The 19,664-nt window shown below is 41.3% G+C and overlaps 1 protein-coding gene across 1 annotated transcript in view; it reads right to left on the bottom strand.

Moving 5' to 3' along the window:
- Positions 1-438: 438 nt before the first annotated feature.
- LOC121861332 (dipeptidase 1-like) overlaps positions 439-19,664 on the bottom strand; it is an 85,953-nt gene continuing 66,727 nt past the window's right edge. Inside the window, exons 8-10 of the mRNA XM_042358979.1 lie at positions 7,092-7,167; positions 4,629-4,767; positions 439-2,842 (exon numbers count right to left, since the gene is read on the bottom strand). Of these exons, the coding sequence (XP_042214913.1) occupies positions 2,726-2,842; positions 4,629-4,767; positions 7,092-7,167 (332 nt within the window). The 3' untranslated portion in view covers positions 439-2,725. The remainder of the gene's footprint in view (positions 2,843-4,628; positions 4,768-7,091; positions 7,168-19,664) is intronic.

Raw genomic sequence — 19,664 nt, 5'->3', positions numbered from 1 at the left:
CTATGCCCCTTTTATTTATTTATTTATTTATTCTTATGGGAATTAGACCACCCGGGAACAGGTCACTGACTCACATATGGGCCTGGGGGTGATAAAAGCAAAAGAAGAAACAAATTGCATCATAAAAAAATACAGATATTGAAAAAAATGAAACAGATCAAGAGTGGGAAACAATATACATTATATGTTGTGTTGTCAAAGTAAGAGAAACAATTGAGACCCTGCAACTGTGTGTAAATGAGGCAGAAAGTAAGTCAGATCATCAACCTGGGACTTGGTCACATATGGCAGCAGGGTCCACCACTAGACAACACATTATGCTTCCAATATCTTCCCAGGTGGTAGTACCTCCCTGTTTGGTAGCTGCCTACTACCTCCTACCTTTAGTCCTTTGAATATTTCTTAGTATACCTTGCTAGGGATATTAATATAATAGCATACAGTAATATTCCTTTAATTACGATATTTACAGACAATAATTATGTTCATTTATACAGGATTCTCACAAATGCCAATAATAAGTTGGTGTAGGAATGACGTACTGTACCTTCCCATGAGTTGTTCTTGGCACTCATTATGTGGTCACCTCACACGTCCTTAAGGCACTTGATCTAACATCTAATCAGACTAACAGCTTAATGCAAAAAAAAACCCGCATTATTTACCCTATTATTTATTAAGTCTATGGACAGTAGGAGAAAATTGTTAACCATTACTAACAGTGATCATTAGTGGCATTATAGCATCACAACACAAGAGTATTAAGAACAATTCATGGAGTTTAGTGGAAACTCGACGTCAAAATTTTTAGTAAAATTTACAAGACAACTATATTGATATGTATATATTGACTCTCCACTGATAATAGTGTAGTTTTTAGGTCAATTTATATCCATTCGTAATCCCTCTGTTGCAACTAAAACCTGACCGAGTGTGTGTGTTTCTTGGTCGCTTTCCTGCAAGTGTGAGAAAAGTTGCATTTGACTCTTGTTTGGCTTAGTGAAGTGCTTGTATATGTCAACAGATGGCCCGGGTGAATCATTAACTTCACAAGGAAGTAAAAAATGGCTGAAATGAGTCTTTTTGCCAGACAGACATTACAACACACATATTGTTCCATTTTTTTCAATTATTTCAGTTGTCGATGAGCCATTGTTTTAGGAGTTGTTTATTTTACGTGTACATGACTGGTGGTAGTACAAGGCTAAGAGGTTCGTTTAACATCATTACAGAGGGACGTCAAACATGGTGGTTACGTATTGTGTTCTCTCATCCTAAGTTTTGGTACAAATCTTTAAAAATCCTCGCACTATGAAGCAGGATAGGATGAGGGAGTTAGGGCGAGGGAACTAGGGTGAGGGAGCTAGGGTGAGGGAGTCAGGGTGAGGGAGGAACATACACAATAGTCACAGATTGGTGGTAATAATCATGTCTATTGTAACTCAAAAAGAGAGTACAAGATTAATTATTCCTTCCACGTCTGTACATGTAACTACAAAAACCGGTGTTCAACTTACCACTACTACTACTTCTACCACTATTATTATTACTACTACTACTACTACGGACTCGGGGCACCCCAAGCTGAGCCAGTATAAATCATGATGACTTGTGAGTTGGGAAGTGAATGCAGGTATATGCAGTGTCGGCCCCCTGTGCTTTATAGGGCCCCCTTTGACGACTACTACTATAGCCGTTACTACTAATATGACTGCTACTACTGCTATTGCTCTTACTAACACCATTCCCACTAATGCAAAAACTCCTGTCAATACTTTATTTACTAATCCAGTTACTACCAATATTATTAAACAAAAATAATAAACGCTGCATTATTACCACTAACCTAACCTAACCTAACCTAACCTAACTGGTAACCAATACATTTACTACAACTGCCTTTACAACAATGATTGTCTCTACTGCTACTAGCAATATATGTTAACTACTATCAAAACTAACACTAACTCCCAAAAAATTTCAAAACTTCATTATTACCACACAACCACAGTGGCTCAGTTGACTCTACAGCCACAGGTGATGTAGTGTGCTCGTGGCCTCACCTGTACACGTAGTTACCTGTGTTTCCCTCGCTGAGCTCGGCGCCAGTTACTTGACCTTACAAGCGACCATAAAACCTGTGGCTAGATCACATGGTCGCCTCTCCTCAAGTTGATCATGAAAATGTTTGTTAAGAAAACTTGGACCTTGTGGATGCTCTTCTTCCCTGTTACCTTGACTCTTGTTGGATACGAAGGTAGATTATCTAATAATTGGTTAATCTATTACTATACAAGCGAATAATGCACATCTCACCATCAGTCACATGAGTCAGCGTAAGAATCATCTATAAGTGAATGTTTTAGACGAACAGATAAACTTGATGTGTTAACTGTGGCATCATAGCCTGGGCACTGTGTCATAGTATAGGCTCGGCAAGAACAACTCTCTCTTGACCACCTAGTCGTAAGATAGGTCAGCCAGGGTGAACCTTCCTCCTACCAGGAGTGGAACCTCGTGTGAACCACCACGGTGACCCTGCAGCTCCTGTGTAACACTTGAGGCGGTCTACTGTACACTCACGCAAAGGTGGCGTGAGGGCGTCGACGAGGCTGGATAACTTATTCCTTCAAGACTAGCATGAGGTCGTAGTTGTAGTCGTGGTAGTGGGCGTAGTTATAGTTGTTGTGGGCGTGGTCGTATTCGTGGTGGTGGGCGTGGAAGGTCAGGTGCGGGCGTGGTCGAGGCTGGAGAACTTGTACCTGCAGGGCCAGCGAGTGTCTATGTCGTGGATGGGGATAATTTCCTCGGACGGCTTCTCCCCCGCCAGCTGCTCGCGCATCTGAGACCACACCAGTGTTAGTGGGGGTAGTGGCGGGTGGTAGGGGTGGGGGGGTAGTAGTAGTAGGGTGGTGAGTGGTAGTAGTAGTAGTGGTGGTGGTGATGGGGGTAGTAGGAGTGGTGGTGGTGGGGTTGTAGTAGTGGTGGTGGGGGTAGTGGTTGTGCTGGTAGTGGTGAAGCATAAGTAAGGATCTAATTAAGGTAAATACATAAAAAACTCACTTGAGATCATTACAACTATCCACAGAAAATACTGGAGTCATTTTATGCAATCATTTCATTAACTGAGAAATAATGATAATAATAATAATAATAATAATTACCTGATACATTAATATCTAGAGAAAATGAAATGTGAATTGTATGATAAAGATGACAATGTGTGGATGACCAAGAATGTTTTTACTATTGACTTATCTTAACTTCTTGCTAAACAGTCACTGACGTATGACTGTATTTAAAGACAGTCTATCACCACTTACTGACTACATAAATTATAGAAAACAGCATTCAAAATATATTAAATCCTTTAATGAACTGTGAGGTGGTGAATGTCCAGTCATTAAGTGTCAGCAAATTGTTTATGTAGTGGGGAATCGTGCGGTGATGACGTGTCCAGCAGTTAACACTCCAGTGACAAGTTGTCTGGTAGGTTATGGTTCAGTGTCAAATTATCTGGTGAAAATAATTGTCTAGCGGCCAAGTGACGTGTGAGAAACTGTCTGGTGGAATGTGTTCACTGACAAAATCCGGTCATGAACTGTGTCCGGTAATATTGTCCGGTAATATTGTCCGAACACTGAAGGACAGTCATGCGAAAAATCTTTTGTATTGTGTTTGAGATTTTTTTTTCTATTTCATCTCTCTCTCTCTCTCTCTCTCTCTCTCTCTCTCTCTGTATGTGAGCAGCATCAGGTTTGTCTCCAAGTTAAACTCATAAAGGAGGATTTTGGCGTGACACAACAGTATCATTGTGGCACAGGAAGCAACAGCACCATTATATTTCAGTCTTGGTCACGCCGGTGTCAGGACGCCCTCAATGACCTGTTAGTGCTGTAAATATTTATATTATACCATAAACACTTAACTATATTTTCATTATTTTCTCCTTTGTTTCCTTATGTCTTGTTTATCAGTAATTATGTACAAATTTACTCTTGTCACAGCTCATGATTATTTACATCATTCTATTATCATCAGTCAACGAATTGGTCGCACTAACTAGCAATGCTAAAAAAGATAAACAAAAAAGCAGCATATTTTCTCAACCTCCTGTAATATCTCTACAACCTCCATCCAGCGCCAGGTCGTCTCCCAATCAGAACAAAGTAAGTCAATTTTTGTCTTTGCATTGGTTCTTTCTTTCCCATCAGACTCCTCCTGCTCTCATCCCACGGTGTCTCAGGAATCCCTCAAAGCACAATCTGCTCGTATCAACATTTACATATTAGAGTTTGGTGGACATAAAGTGCGTGGCCGGGAGCTGAGGCAGATTGTCTGGGTATCTGCGTTATATTACAAGAAGGAAAGAAATAACCAATCTGTGTCAGCTTATTGGCTGCCTTAGATCAGTGTCAGCATCTTGCTCTCTCTCCCTGGTCAAATATCCTCCTCCAGGGCTGTCAGTCGGTTTCTTCCTGCTGACGTTTGTTGATGGTTACGAGCAGTGTGCACATTGTTTAACACACGCACATGCATATTGGATAGAAGGTGAAGACACACACACACACACACACAGCAGAAGTAACATCGTAATAACAAGAGATCGTCAACACCACCACCAGTACCTGCTCCACTTTCCTCAACACCCGCAGGAGGTTGAGGCCCGCCAGCTTCTTGAGGTCCTGAAGAGACCAGGAGGTATCCTTCAGCAGCTCGGCGAACAGTTCAGGATACCTGGACACATCCTCCAGCCCCGCGGGAGTCCTGTAGATGGAAGACCATATCCTTAACATAACTGCTGACGAAAGAGGTAGCGGATAATGTACAATGTCAACCTGAATAATAATAATAATAATAATAATAATAATAATAATAATAATAATAATAATAATAATAATAATAATAATAATAATAATAATAATAATAATAATATATTACAGAATCGTATCACTGAGTTAACATACAAAAACAAGAATCAAATAGGAACAAACTTGGTACGAAAATAACCATCCTTTGTTCAATGTGTTCAAACAAACCCCCATGTCTTTTAATCATCTAAAAAAAAGAATCACATCCACATGAGTTCACTCCATTCATCTCCACCCTAAGACACGACCCCACACACAACTGGGGAAACTATATCGCTCAACGTGTGATTGGCATTCATGAATGTTAATTAGACAGATGGGTGAGAGAGAAAAAAGAAAACGTTTTCTTTCCTACTGACAAAGGTAAATTATGTCTGTCTGTCTGTCTGTCTTTGATCTTATACCACCCCCCACACACGCGCGCTCGGTGAATCCAGTCCCATTCCCTATCGTCTTGTGGGCCCTCAGATTACATGTTCCGTAATCATCTTATGGAGAGAGAGATTATATAGTCTTCAAGTCAGACCAGAGAGAGAGATGAAGCCTCCTAACAGCCACTTCTGATAACGTAAACAGATACTGGGAGGAGAGCTTGTTGTCTAATATACCCGGAGATATTAGGAGAATTAGTGTGATGTGTCCAGATGAGGAGAACTACTGGAGTGTGATGTGTCCAGAGATATTATGAGAACTACTGGAGTGTGATGTGTCCAGAGATTACTGGAGTGTGATGTGTCCACTACTGGAGTGTGATGTGAGATCTACAGAGAGAGATATGAGGAGAACTACTGGAGTGTGATGTGTCCAGAGATATTATGAGAACTACTGGAGTGTGATGTGTCCAGAGATATGAGAAGAACTACTGGAGTGTGATGTGTCCAGAGATATGAGGAGAACTAGTGTGGTGTGTTGGTGAGAAGCGACAGACTGGAAAAGAAAAAAATGGAAAATAAGAGAGAAAAAGAGAGAGAGAGAAAGTGATGGACAGGGAGGAGGAGGAAGAGTGACAGAATAATAATGAAAGACAAAGAATAGGGGAAATACTACATAAGGGAGAAACGATCAAGAGAACAAGAGAGAATTCTGTTTACTTTCTATTTAAAACTGAATAGAGTAACAAGAGGATAACTGAGGTATCCTTGTGTATCACTAAAATTCAGATTATAATTTTTGGGGGGTTATTTTTACTTTTTTTTTTTATATAGCGTCCCATTGAATTTGCCTGGAGGGGAGAGAAGTCAATCACGTCGTTTATTGAATCTGCAACAACAACAAAAAAAAGTTTAATTTAACTAAGCTAACAGTAGTGCCCAGAATCTGCATCCTAGCCTCATAGATTTTTTTTTTTTTTCGTGTTGACCAAAAGAGCGGAGGTGATTATATAAGCATTAATTTATAGGATTATTGAACACTAATATATTATATATCGTTGTTGATATAATTTTTGTATTGTTTTGAGAGACAATTGATGTAAGACGTTTGTGAGATAAGAAATTGTTTAATGTTTATTTGGTTTCTTTTATTGTAATATTTTTTTCTCTCTTGTGTTGTACAGATTAAGTAGTGAGGCGTGACTGTTGTGTGTGTGTGTGTGTGTGTTTATACAAGTGGATGTGTATGCGTTAGGTGTGTGTGTACAATGAAAGACAAAAGTCGTGTCGTGAAATTTGGTGAAAACATATGACAAAGAGCTCTAAACCTTTGGTGCGCTCTGCCATGAGGTAGGGGGGCCTCTCATATAATGTTTCACGGGTTATATTTAATCTTCGGACAAAACCGCGACACGGCTTTTGTCTTTCATTGTACATGTGCGTTATATAAGTGAGTGTGTACATGCGTGAGTGATATTTGTGTACATATGTAAGGTGTGTGTTCATTTGTGTGTTTACATGTGTATTTGCAAGTTTGGGTCCGTCTATGAACAATATACTGTCGATGTTCAGTCATAGAAGCAAAACTAGGGAAGGTGTGTTACAAGGTGTGTTACAAGGTGTGTTACAAGGTGTGTTACAAGGTGTGTTACAAGGTGTGTTACAAGGTGTGTTACAAGGTGTGTTACAAGGTATGTTACAAGGTGTGTTACAAGGTGTGTTACAAGGTGTGTTACAAGGTGTGTTACAAGGTGTGTTACAAGGTGTGTTACAAGGTATGTTACAAGGTGTGTTACAAGGTGTTACAAGGTGTGTTACAAGGTGTGTTACAAGGTGTGTCATGACCCACCTGTTGATGCCGTCGTAGCCAGCTCCCAGCCCCACGTAGTCCACCCCCGCCATGCTGCGGACATGGTTGATGTGAGCTGCCGGATAACATTACCATTACTACCATGATAGTGTGACATTATTAATATTACTACTACTACCATGATAGTGTGCCATTATTATTATTACTAATACTACTACCATGATAGTGTTTTCATGTTTACTACTATTACTACTACCATGAAAATGTACTATAATTACTACTGCCACCATGATAAGAGTACCTTTTTTACAACTACTATCATGTTAAGTGTGTCATGTTGTTATTAGTACCATGTTAAGTGTGTCATGTTGCAATTAGTACCATGTTAAGTGTTTCATTGTTATTAGTACCATGTTAAGTGTACTGAATTTACTACTAACATTAACATTATAACTTTGTTAAGTATACCATGTGTATTAGCATTCTTAACATAATGCACACTGGACTAGAATTACCATATCTTACACAGCACTATAATTAATATTGTCTATAGATATGTTAACATTATCATGGTAAATATTAAGTTAGATAATACTTGAGCTTAACACATATATACATTACCATTACTCTTACATTAATATTCCAAACTTGCTGGTAATATAATTTAGTAAAAGTAGAAAAACGTAAATAAATTGGATGTGAAGGAACTGCAGACGAGCATAATAAACAAACCTATTCAACTCTACAGTAAACATCGTCCTTGGGTCGTATACATATACTTGTTATCTATACATCCTCAGATAAATTCAGTCAAGACTCAGAATATACGACTGGAGAATATATTTGTGTATATTCCTGTTCTCCTCCACGGGATAAATCATGACCTCAGCTTAGCAGACCTTCAAGGTACGTCGGCATCCTTGTACATATCAATAACGGGTTTACCAAATTAGTAAGATCGGTTTGATTAAATTCATTGAAGAGGAAATGCAGAACAACTGCTTCAGTGACATTAGAGAGATTATAATTTTTACTTTCTCTCTGATTTTGAACTTCTATTGTGACATCGACCTTCCATTGTGACCTTGAACCTCCATTGTGACCTTGACCTTTCCTTCGTGTTGTAATTATCAGTAGTACTCACAAAATATACCAGACTTAAATTACAACTTGAATGTGGAGGAGAAAAAGACAAGGCGCAGGAGAAATCTTGTAAAATGGCAGAAGGCAATATGTTGCTCACAAGGGATACTGGGATAAAGTTGTTTTCCTGGATAACCAAGCACAGAGGAGCAATATACGCATCACAGGGGTTTCAGAATCAAGCCGGGAGACGGTCTGAAGGTTTACACAAGCCAAACTTGATTATCTGCTTAAAGGGAGGTTTTGCGAGCGCAACCTTCCAAGTGATTCTCGTGCCACTGTGATCGACCAGGTCTACTGAGACTTATATCAGTGAAGACCTTTGTCCTGTGAGTGTTGCTGTTCACCAACTACAGTACAGTGCGTCTGGCACGGCTTACTGAGGCTGAGAGAAATGGCCAGACAGATTACCTCAGCCATCCACCCTCGGCTTATCAAGAGGAACATAGCCAGAGGTGCCGTCCTGCAGCAACAGATGAACGTCACCAGTTATCCCTGAAATCCTCTTAGCAACTGAGACGCTGCCGAGGCTCACAGATGTTACAGCTGTAAGTCTCTCCTTCCTCGACACCATCTAACAGCTGAACCATCAACCCTCTCCCGGCTGTAGTGACTCACTTCAATGATTACACCATCTCTCTCCCCCTACTCAACTTCCCTCCCTAAAACAAATCTACTTAAGGAAAGATCACTCGATAGCGTCATAAGATTCACTTACAATAATAGTCGATTATCGGACAAAGGCTCACGTTACATTAAACTACGTCATCAAAGGCCAAGCATTATCTTTTCAATTTGATTTTTTCTCAAACAAATTCCAGCCAAATCGTTTAAGCACAACAACACTAATTTCTCCCTTGGCTCGTCTAATCAAGTTGGAGTTAACTTGGCAGTATGAGTTAATGACCACTCAGCGTTCCCTCCACCTCCGCTACACGGTACTGTACTGTATATTCCAACATAGCTCTCAGTGCCTGGAATAATAATTAAATTCAGTTTCAGAGCTATAACCTCTCGTCCACCTTCTAGTCATATACTTAATCTTGTTCCCTGATTCATCCTAATAAGTATTTCTGTTTGGTTCATTGGTCGAACGCTCTTAAGCAGTTTGCCCAAACACTTTGATCTGTTTTCGTTTTACATTTCCAGATTAATTAGTTCACTGAAGTGACACAACCTATCAGCTCTAGTCAACACCGAGCAGCTGCTGTGTGTATGAATGTCTTAATTACTGCATCATGAAAACTGTCACAATAGGCAGTGCTGATGTGAAGGTTGATATTTTTTTCATCATCTCAGGCCTCCGTCACAAAGCGTCACGACCAATGATGTGGAGGGACGGTAAGAGACCTCTCCCTGGTATGACAGCGCACCTTCATATCTAATCAAATTATTAATATCAACAGTCATTTTGCATGTTTGTACCGTCAACGTGTTCATGTCGCATAAACAGAAGTGACTGTAATTTATCACACAACACTGACGACGTTATCACAAACCAACACACCACCACTTTTAATGTCACATTTCATAGTTAATATTCAGATTCAAATAAATACATAAGAGCAAACAGTCGTCACACACACGCCAGGATAACAGGAAAATGACGTCAACCTTGACCAAATTACTTCTCATGCAGGATGTTAAGACCGAACTAACCCCCCCCCCCTCCCCACCCTCGTTCACCCCAAAAAATCACTTCCCGGCTCTAAGGCAGGTAAAGGAGAATGACGAGCGTTTTATATGGACCTCAAGACTTTATGCCATTTTCATTTCTTTCTCGCAGCAGTCTCTATCAGTTCTCCTCTCCCCGCTGCTAGAGAGATGACACACACACACACACACACACACACACACACACACACACACACACACACACACACACACACACACACACACACACACACACAGGAGAAAAAACTATGCCCGGGAGAGAGTCGGGGACGTATAACTTAAGAGTATACACACAATTTGCCTCCAGACATCCAGAGATAATGCATTAAACACAAAGACTCTTTATGCTACGGTACTACTGAACTAATACAAACTCTTCCGAGGCATGACTGCGTGGTAAAGAGAAGAGAACCACACGCCGCAGAACACTGTCTGCCCGGTTAAGACCCAGACATCTTGTACCATGAGAGCTTGTCGGAAGTTTACCAGCACTCATCCACATGCAAGTGGTTACACATTAAGTAGAGGTTTTGTGATCCTCGTCTACCTCTCTTATACGTTGTTTCCTCTACATCAGGATAAGAATTGATTACAAACACTTTACCCACATTGATTCTCAGGCAGGACAGCATTAAGAGGAGGAGCCGCACCTTGGCGAGCAGAGAGCGTGAGAGAGAAAACGAAGTGGGATAGAGTGCGTGAGATGTGCTTAAAAAACAAAAATTCTTGTCTCGTCTTAGAGCTGAAGTAGCAATATTTTCTTTTCGTCTTTTGCCTTTTCTCCTAACTTGTACGAAACAGTGTATATGTGTTGCTAAATCTCCTACAAAGTCTCACGGTACAACTGGGTCGGTTCCCTCCCGGGTAGTGAGTGGTCTCCAGCATGTGGCTCACTTCTCGTACTTTAAGAAAGCAATTATTAGTAGGTGACCAAAGACCCCATGTCCATTGTTGTCACATTTGCTAATCGTTTTGGGATAATATTTTGTACTCGGGTGGTGCAGTACATTACCTTGACAATAATTATATGATTGATAAAAATTACATCATATGAACATAAATGTGCTCTTGACATATTATTCTCAAAATTACTGACATCAACACCATAAAAAACATAAAATTGTGAAAAAAAAATTCAAGAATTGCATTAAAAACAGAACAAATTGTATTTCTTAACATTACTACATGAAAGCAAACAACTTTTCATCATCCATCAGTATTATCAATTCACCAGAAATCTATCAGAAATTCTTTGATATTTACAATGCATCTTAATGATGTCATCAACTCATGCAGAAGAGTCAATCTCCATCTCTTTGCTGAAAAGATTTTTGTCTTCGTCTCTCTCCCAGCCTGGAGCTGTTCCTTACTCATGAGGCAATTCTCACACACACACACACACACACACACACACACACACACACACACACACACACACACACACACACACACACACACACACACACACACACACACACACACACACACACACACACACACACACACACACACACACACACACACACACACACACACACACACACACACACACACACACACACACACACACACACACACACACACACACACACACCTCCCTTCAAACTCTACTCAGACAGTCTATGTGATAATATTTTTTTTTCAAGATATAAAGATCAATCACTTTGACACTGTAGGTAACCTTGATATATTCAGACTCGAGTTTATTACTAATATCGATATATTAGGCTGAGGCACAGATGAGGCGCAAGGTGGACAGTCACGGTCCTCCACGTCCAGTGAGACCAACACACGCGTCACACAACTTCACAAGTTCTAACGCGACGACCATGGTTGAATCTTACCTCCTCCTCTATCCTGTTCACACCTCCATCCTGCCCACACCCCACTTACTAAACCTGATGAAGTGCTGTATGAAGGGACAATGTTGCCCTGTTTATGGTATAGTGCTGCTGTGCTGAAATTCTTTCGTACCACACACTGTACCATCGTAGTGCACCACCACACACTGTACCACCGAAGTGCACCACCACACACTGTACCACCACACACTGTACCACCGTAGTGCACCAGCAAACACTGTACCACCACACACTGTACCACCACACACTACCATCGTAGTGCACCACCACACACTGTACCACCATACACTGTACCACCGTAGTGCACCACCAAACACTGTACCACCGTAGTGCACCACCACACACTGTACCACCGCAGTGCACCACCACACACTGTACCACCGTAGTGCACCACCACACACTGTACCACCGCAGTGCACCACCACACACTGTACCACCGTAGTGCACCACCACACACTGTACCACCGCAGTGCACCACCACACACTGTACCACCACACACTGTACCACCGTAGTGCACCACCACACACTGTACCACCGCAGCAGTACCACCACACACTGCACCACCGTAGTGCACCACCACACACTGTACCACCACACACTGTACCACCGTAGTACCACCACACACTGTACCACCGCAGTGCACCACCAAACCGTGTACCACCACACACTGTACCACCGTAGCATCACCAAACACTGTACCACCGTAGTGCACCACCACACACTGTACCACTCACACTGTACCACCGTAGTGCACCACCACACACTGTACCACCGCAGTGCACCACCAAACAGTGCACCACCACACACTGTACCACCGTAGCGCATCACCAAACACTGTACCACCACACACTGTACCACCTGCAGTGCACCACCAAACAGTGCACCACCACACACCTGTACCACCGTAGCGCATCACCAAACACTGTACCACCACACACTGTACCACCGTAGTGCACCACCACACACTGTACCACCGCAGTGCACCACCACACACTGTACACCGTAGTGCACCACCAAACACTGTACCACCACACACTGTACCACCGTAGTGCACCACCAACACTGTACCACCATGTACACTGTACCACCGTAGTGAACCACTAAGCACTGTGCCACCACACACTGTAACACCACATATTGTACCGCCACATTGTATCACCAAACACTGTACCATCTCACACACACACACACTGTACCATCGTAGTGCACCACCACACACACTGTACCACCGTAGTGCACCACCACACACTATACCACCACACTCTGCACCACCACACTCCCTTGATTAAAGCGATCTGCGGTCCCTAGTGGCAGGCTGGTGGTGGGGGGGGGGTAGTCCTACCACCCTCCCTCCCTCCCCACTCACACAAGGGTATCACTCTCCCCTCTCTATATTCTCCCTTCTGGTGTCAGTAATCATCGGAAGGTCTTTATATAAACCCGTAACTCTCCCTCTGTGTGAATATTCAATATAATCGTTAATAAAACCCGGAATTATGCTCCTAAACAATATAACATTTCTCTATCCACCAAAAACATTTCTTTACTCCTGTTCGTATAAGTTTGGGTAATGTTATAACCCAAAGTGGTGAGGAATTTAGGATGCGTACGCGTTGGTAGGATGTTAAGGAGGAGAATACGTATACTTAGGTAAGATGGAAAGAAGGATACGTACTTAGGTAGGATGGGAAGAAGGATACGTACTCAGGTATAGGATGTCAGGAAGAAGGATCCGTAACTCAGGCAGGAAACCACGAAGATGGGAGAGAGGAATTTAGGGAAGATATTGAAGATTTACCGACAAGGATATCCTGGGGAGAAAGGAAGAATGGTAACTGGAGGCGACGTAAATTGATGCATGCAATGATGATGATGATGATGATGATGATGATGATGATGATGATGATGACGATGATGATGATGACGGCGATCAACTTTACTACATAGTGTCAGGAGACCAACACAGAGACACACACTCGACAGGAAGATCACTTTAAACAAATCTTAAATACTCACAAAATAAATATAAATAAAAAGTTTCAGAATAAAGAGAGGAAAGAGAAAATGGTGGAAAATGCTGAATTGAAAGTAGCGAGAGAGAGAGAGAGAGAGAGAGAGAGAGAGAGAGAGAGAGAGAGAGAGAGAGAGAGAGAGAGCGCGTCACTAACATAGATAAGATCAGAAAAAGCGAAGGAGCTGACGGTAGTGGCAGAGGAAACGACCAAGACGCTGCTGGGCCGAAGGTATATTTTATGTATATGGTGGGGTAGCTGTTGTAGGGACCGGGAGGAGGAGGAGGAGGACTGGTGGTAATGTATACTAGGATGTGTGGGTAACTGAAGAGTAAAATTAATGGAACATGTAATTTTTTTTTTAATAACAGGAGAATAAAAAGTTCTCTGTTCCAGGGATTGTGGTGATTTTTTTTAACTGAGTATTTAAAGATATTCGATTTATTCTCTCTATTTTGATTTTACTCTTGTACAGTTTACATTTTTATTCCTTATGTTTGTAGTTTGGGTTTTATCATTGGTGTATATTCCTAACAATGGTTGAAATAGCTGTTAGAGTTATTACCATCATTAACATCATTATTATTACTATTATTAAATTAACAAGTTTGTATCTGGACCATTAGAGGTTTCCACTGCGGAGAGTAAATGCAATACTGAGACACAAATGAAAATCTATGACCCACTTGGGAAGCCGTGAGAGGCAGCGGGTGAGGAGAGGAGTCCCCCTTACCCCCTCCTCTTCCTACAGGCACTGAAGTTCCCTCACCTTCAGGTTTCGCAGACACGTTGAGCATTAATCTCTACACTCAGATAATTAAGCCGAGAAGGACAAACTGGAGACTCAGAGAAGACTACAACTCATCGATCATCTATGAGTCTCCTTTTGTATTCCAAGTTGTTGCATTACATTAAAATCATTATAAAGTTTCCGTTTATTCCAGAAAACTAAACATTACACACTCACCCACGAATCCTTTACAAAGAAAAGAGGAGCCGATACTGTAAATTTGGTGTGTGTGTGAGGCGGTGTTTACACAAGCAGTGGAGGAGCTTGTAAGATACGTGAAAAACGACGGTGAAGACAAGGGTAAAAGGAGGAGGAGAAAGAGGAGAAGGAAGAACGAGAGAGGTGAAGATACTGTAGTCAAATTTAGAAATGTTGTAAGAACCTGGGAAGGAATTATTGTATCTGTTTTTAGTACAGTAAGTAAATATGAACTGGTCTGAAATACTAATTTAATTATACTCGTATCACAGAGGAATTATTATACCTGTGCATTATACCTAAATCAGTAATTCTACATAAAATTCCTATAAAAAATCTGACTGTTTCTGCTTAACTTAAAACTGATTCGTGGTATCAACATTAACTGACGTCATAAATAAAGAAAGTCGGGAAAATGACCTTGTCAGTTACAGTTTGTTCCTCTCATTAAATTTAAATAAACCTTTCATAAAATGTTCTTTCGTTTAGGTAAATTAATTATCTTGATACAGAAAGTTTTAAGACAAAGGGAACTACAGTCTTCGTCACATTATGTCGAGTGGAATAAATTTTCTAGTCTGATGAACATGTATACCTGGCAGACGCTTCGAACAGTACCGGGAAGTTTGAGTCGGAGCCTCAAGCACCTCCTCTACCGGGTCCTGATAACATGGCAAGGGAACCGAGAAAGAGGAACTGGGAGATAAAACAGGATGACACAAAAGAGAAGAAGATAAAGGCAGAAGAAGGAGCAGCAGGCAGAGAGAGATAGAGGAGATGATACACTCTTAGAGAATTGAGGAAGTTCACGTATTTAACTTCTTTCTTGAAGGAGGGATGAATCTGTAAGATGGTGGTGAGGGAGAGTGTGGTGGTGAGGGAGAGTGTGGTGGTGAGGGAGTGTGTGGTGGTGAGGGAGAGTTTTGTGGTGAGGGAGAGTGTGGTGGTGAGGGAGAGTGTGGTGGTGAGGGAGAGTTTTGTGGTGAGGGAGAGTGTGGTGGTGAGGGAGAGTGTCATGGTAAGATGTTTTTCCACACACACACACAGACACACACACACACACACACACATGAGAGAGAGAGAGAGAGAGAGAGAGAGAGAGTTATACCTCCCAATAACACCGTCTATCATCATGTCTCCCTTCAATACGACTAAACAGAGAGAGAGAGAGAGAGAGAGCGAGAGAGATACTACACCTTTCTCTATCACCATTTATCAGAACAAATAGCTTCAATAAAACATGGATAAGGGGGAATTATGCACGAGAGAGAGAGAGAGAGAGAGAGAGAGAGAGAGAGAGAGAGAGAGAGAACTAAGCCAAGGAATCAGAAGTAAAGACGAGTCAGTATCTCAAATGTTCTGAACTTGGAGAAAGTCTGGTGAAAAGTGGGATGAAGAAGAAAGAGTGATGGAATTAAGACGAATATCCAAGGAGGAGAAAGAACTAAGAAGAAAACAGATAAAGAAGACATGAATACAACTGCTGTATTTTATTTATTTTTTGTCATTTACGTAAATTCTGTTCTTCCATTAATAACCATGAGCGATAAATTTTTGAAAAGGGATACAATTTATATCCGACTGTGAGAGGTATTGAGAATTGGTGAAAGAAAGGTGAGGAAAGTTACCTGTCGGGGAGAGAAAACTAGTTAGGAGTGAAAGTAGGACTAAGGTAAGGATGATCAATGACACCATAGTGGTTGATATTATTTTTTTACGGATGGGGGTAGTAAGAGGGATGAAAAGGGTGAAAGCAAGAGTAATGGAAAGGGAAAGCAAAGTAATGGAGAGGGGAGAGAGAGAGAGAGAGTAATGGAAAGGGGAGCAAATTTGGTAAAACAGGAATACTGGATGCATATAAAAGGCGTGTCAGTGACTATTGGCAGATGACACTGTGTTGAAGTGACGGAAGTAAGTAGAGAAGGGAGGCGTAGAGATATGAAAGTTAACTTGAATGGAGATAGAGAGAGAGAGAGAGAGAGAGAGAGAGAGAGAGAGAGAGAGAGAGAGAGAGAGAGAGACAGACAGACACACAGACACACAGACAGAAAAATAACTGACTCAACTAAAGCAAAGTAAAACATGAACTCTGGGTGTAAGAAGAAGAATCAAATTAGAAGTGAAAAATGTAATGTGTCTGTGAGCAACTTATGGTTTATATAGGATGAAAATAATAAAAAAATACAGAAATTAAAAAAATGATGTGTAAATACAAGTCGGACACACAGCAGACTAAACCTTATTACAGTAGCGTAAACACTTTGAAAGACTGAAAAGACAAATATTGTGTGATTCAGAAATAGATGGTATAGGAAGAGTGTGATGAGACGACCAAAAAAAGAATGTTGAAAGGATGAGACGAGAGACCTACTGAAATCACACCGTCGAGCGGGTTATGGGGATGTAACAGCAGTTCACCTGAATGGACGAAGCCGAGTGAAAGGAGAGTCAGTTTTTGCTCTTTGATCCCCAACTACCCTGATACATGTCGGGGGAAAGGTTGTTAGAGAGAAAAATATACATACATGTATATAATTTTTTTCCTGGAAAGTAAAACATTTCTTAAGTCTTGATCACGTGTATATTGACACTTGAAGTTTTGATGAAGTTAATACAGATTCATCACCTGTCAGTCCTGCCTTACTCGGAGGAACTAAATTTCTCTTTAATAAATGTCCTTTTTTTCCATATCAGAATCAAGAGAAATCAATAAGATTATTTAGAACAACAATCACTAACTAATCCGTAAATCAGTCAATATATCTTAACACACACACACACACACACACACACACACTGACACAGCCTCTCACGTCTAATATACATACGTCTGTATAACGTCTGTATACCGTTTATTTCCGGTATTTGTTATCACAAACGACAATGTCTGTTTCAAACGGGACGGTGTCAATTATTTGATCTATTTTTAAAATTCAAGACACGATATAGTGTATATTTCCAATCTCATTGCCACGTCAGTCTGTGTGTGTGTGTGTGTGATTGATTTTGTGTGTGTGTGTGTGTGTGTGTCACTCAGATTTTCTTTCAACCTGCCCCTGGTTCAGACACACCACCATCCATCCATCTTAACGGCACTACCCTCTCAAATGTTACCCACTTTCGGTATCTCGGCTCCCACCTGTCCACCACCGCGAACATCGATGAAGAGATTCAACATCCAATCAAATGTGCATCTCAAGCCTTTGGCTGACTCCGAAACCGTGTGTTCAGCTGTAGGGAGCTGAAATTATCTACAAAGTTACACGTATATCGAGCAGTGGTCCTCCCCACCCTGCTATACGGCAGTGAGACACGAGTCACATACAAGAGGCACCTCAAGGCACTTGAAGGCACTTGAAAACTTTTATCAACGTAGTCTACATTCTATCCTCCGAGTTAGCTGGGAAGACAAGAGAACAAATGCCAGTATTCTTGCTGACACCAGCTGTAGGATCATCGAGACTACCATTATCTATGAACAGCTACGCTGGACTGACCATGTTACCCGCATGGACGACGGTAGACTGCCAAAGCAGCTACTTTAAAATCACCTAGCGAATAGTAAACCTAACGCTGGCGGGCAACTGAAAAGGTATAAGGATAGTCTTAAGACAAACCCGAAAAGGTACCAAATCGACCCCCTCACGTGGGAGACGATTACTCCACATCGTAACGCTTGGAGGAGCACCACACGAAAAGGTGTCAATACTTTCGAGTTAGCCCGACTGCAAACCGAGGCAGACAAGAGCCAACGCCGGAAAGATGCTGCCACCGCCCCTCCCGCACTCGATGTAGCCCTCCACATATGCAACATCTGTGAACAATTCTGCCGGTCCCGTATCGGCCTCTTTAGTCACCTCCAAACTCACCAATGAAGGTGACATCCCTAATAACTCATATCATTGTATCATAGCTGGATGATCGTCATACTCGATTCCGAGTGACAGCAAAGAAGTAGTAGTAGTAGTATATATGTGTGTGTATGTGTGTGTGTGTGTGTGTGTGTGTGTGTGTGTGTGTGTTTCAAAACTGAAAATACATTAATATTACTACCTTTATGTATCTTCAAGGTATTTCCTCACCACAAGTCATAATATCCCCCATGACAATTATTCAAGTATAATATCGACAACCACCACTAGAGTTCTGATGCCAACTGCCGCCACACTCATAACATATCATCTACCTACACACAGCTGACACTCTCTCTCTCTCTCTCTCTCTCTCTCTCTCTCTCTCTCTCTCTCTCTCTCTCTCTCTCTCTCTCTCTCCTCTCTCTCTCTCTCTCTCGTGGATGCTGTGATAATAGAGTTTACTGATTGGTCACTATTGCACCGTCTTCACCAAACATATTTTTTTCTTTCTTCTGTTTAATGACTCAATATCTGACAGGTGCTTGGTTCTGTAGTTTACCAGGAAAGAACTTGAAACAGAGAGAGATTATTTTCTTGTTTTACCATAATTTGTCTTGTATTTTGTCTCTCATTGCCCTTTAAGTAATGTCAAATTCACTTTTAGGGACTTACATCGAACGCAATAATGAAAGGTTATAGAAATAGGTTTAGTTCTAGAGATGCTAATATGAGAATAGTAATAGTAAAGAGAGTGAGTGAAGCCTTACAACTTTTGATACGAGTCTTGAGAAAATGTATGTTGTGTGATGCAAGAAATAGTAGGTCAAGTAATAATCCCAACACCCAGACCACACGTGATGTATAAGTATTGTGATCTGATTAGTTTGTTCCATTGATTCTCCTTTCTTCCTTTCTGCTATCCATTCCGTCTTTTCTTCCTTTTCTTCTCTCCATGCTTCCGTTCCACTTTTCATTTTATCCCCCAGCCTTCACCCCGTTCATCTTCCTATCTCTTCCTTCATTCTCTCGTTCATCCGCTCGCCGTTACTCCCTCGATACGCTTGGCGCCTTAACCACA

The sequence above is a fragment of the Homarus americanus genome, unplaced genomic scaffold, assembly GCF_018991925.1.
Source record: "Homarus americanus isolate GMGI-L3 unplaced genomic scaffold, GMGI_Hamer_2.0 scaffold24260, whole genome shotgun sequence".
NCBI classification, from domain to species: Eukaryota; Metazoa; Arthropoda; class Malacostraca; order Decapoda; family Nephropidae; genus Homarus; species Homarus americanus.
This window is presented reverse-complemented; position numbering and strand designations above follow the sequence as displayed.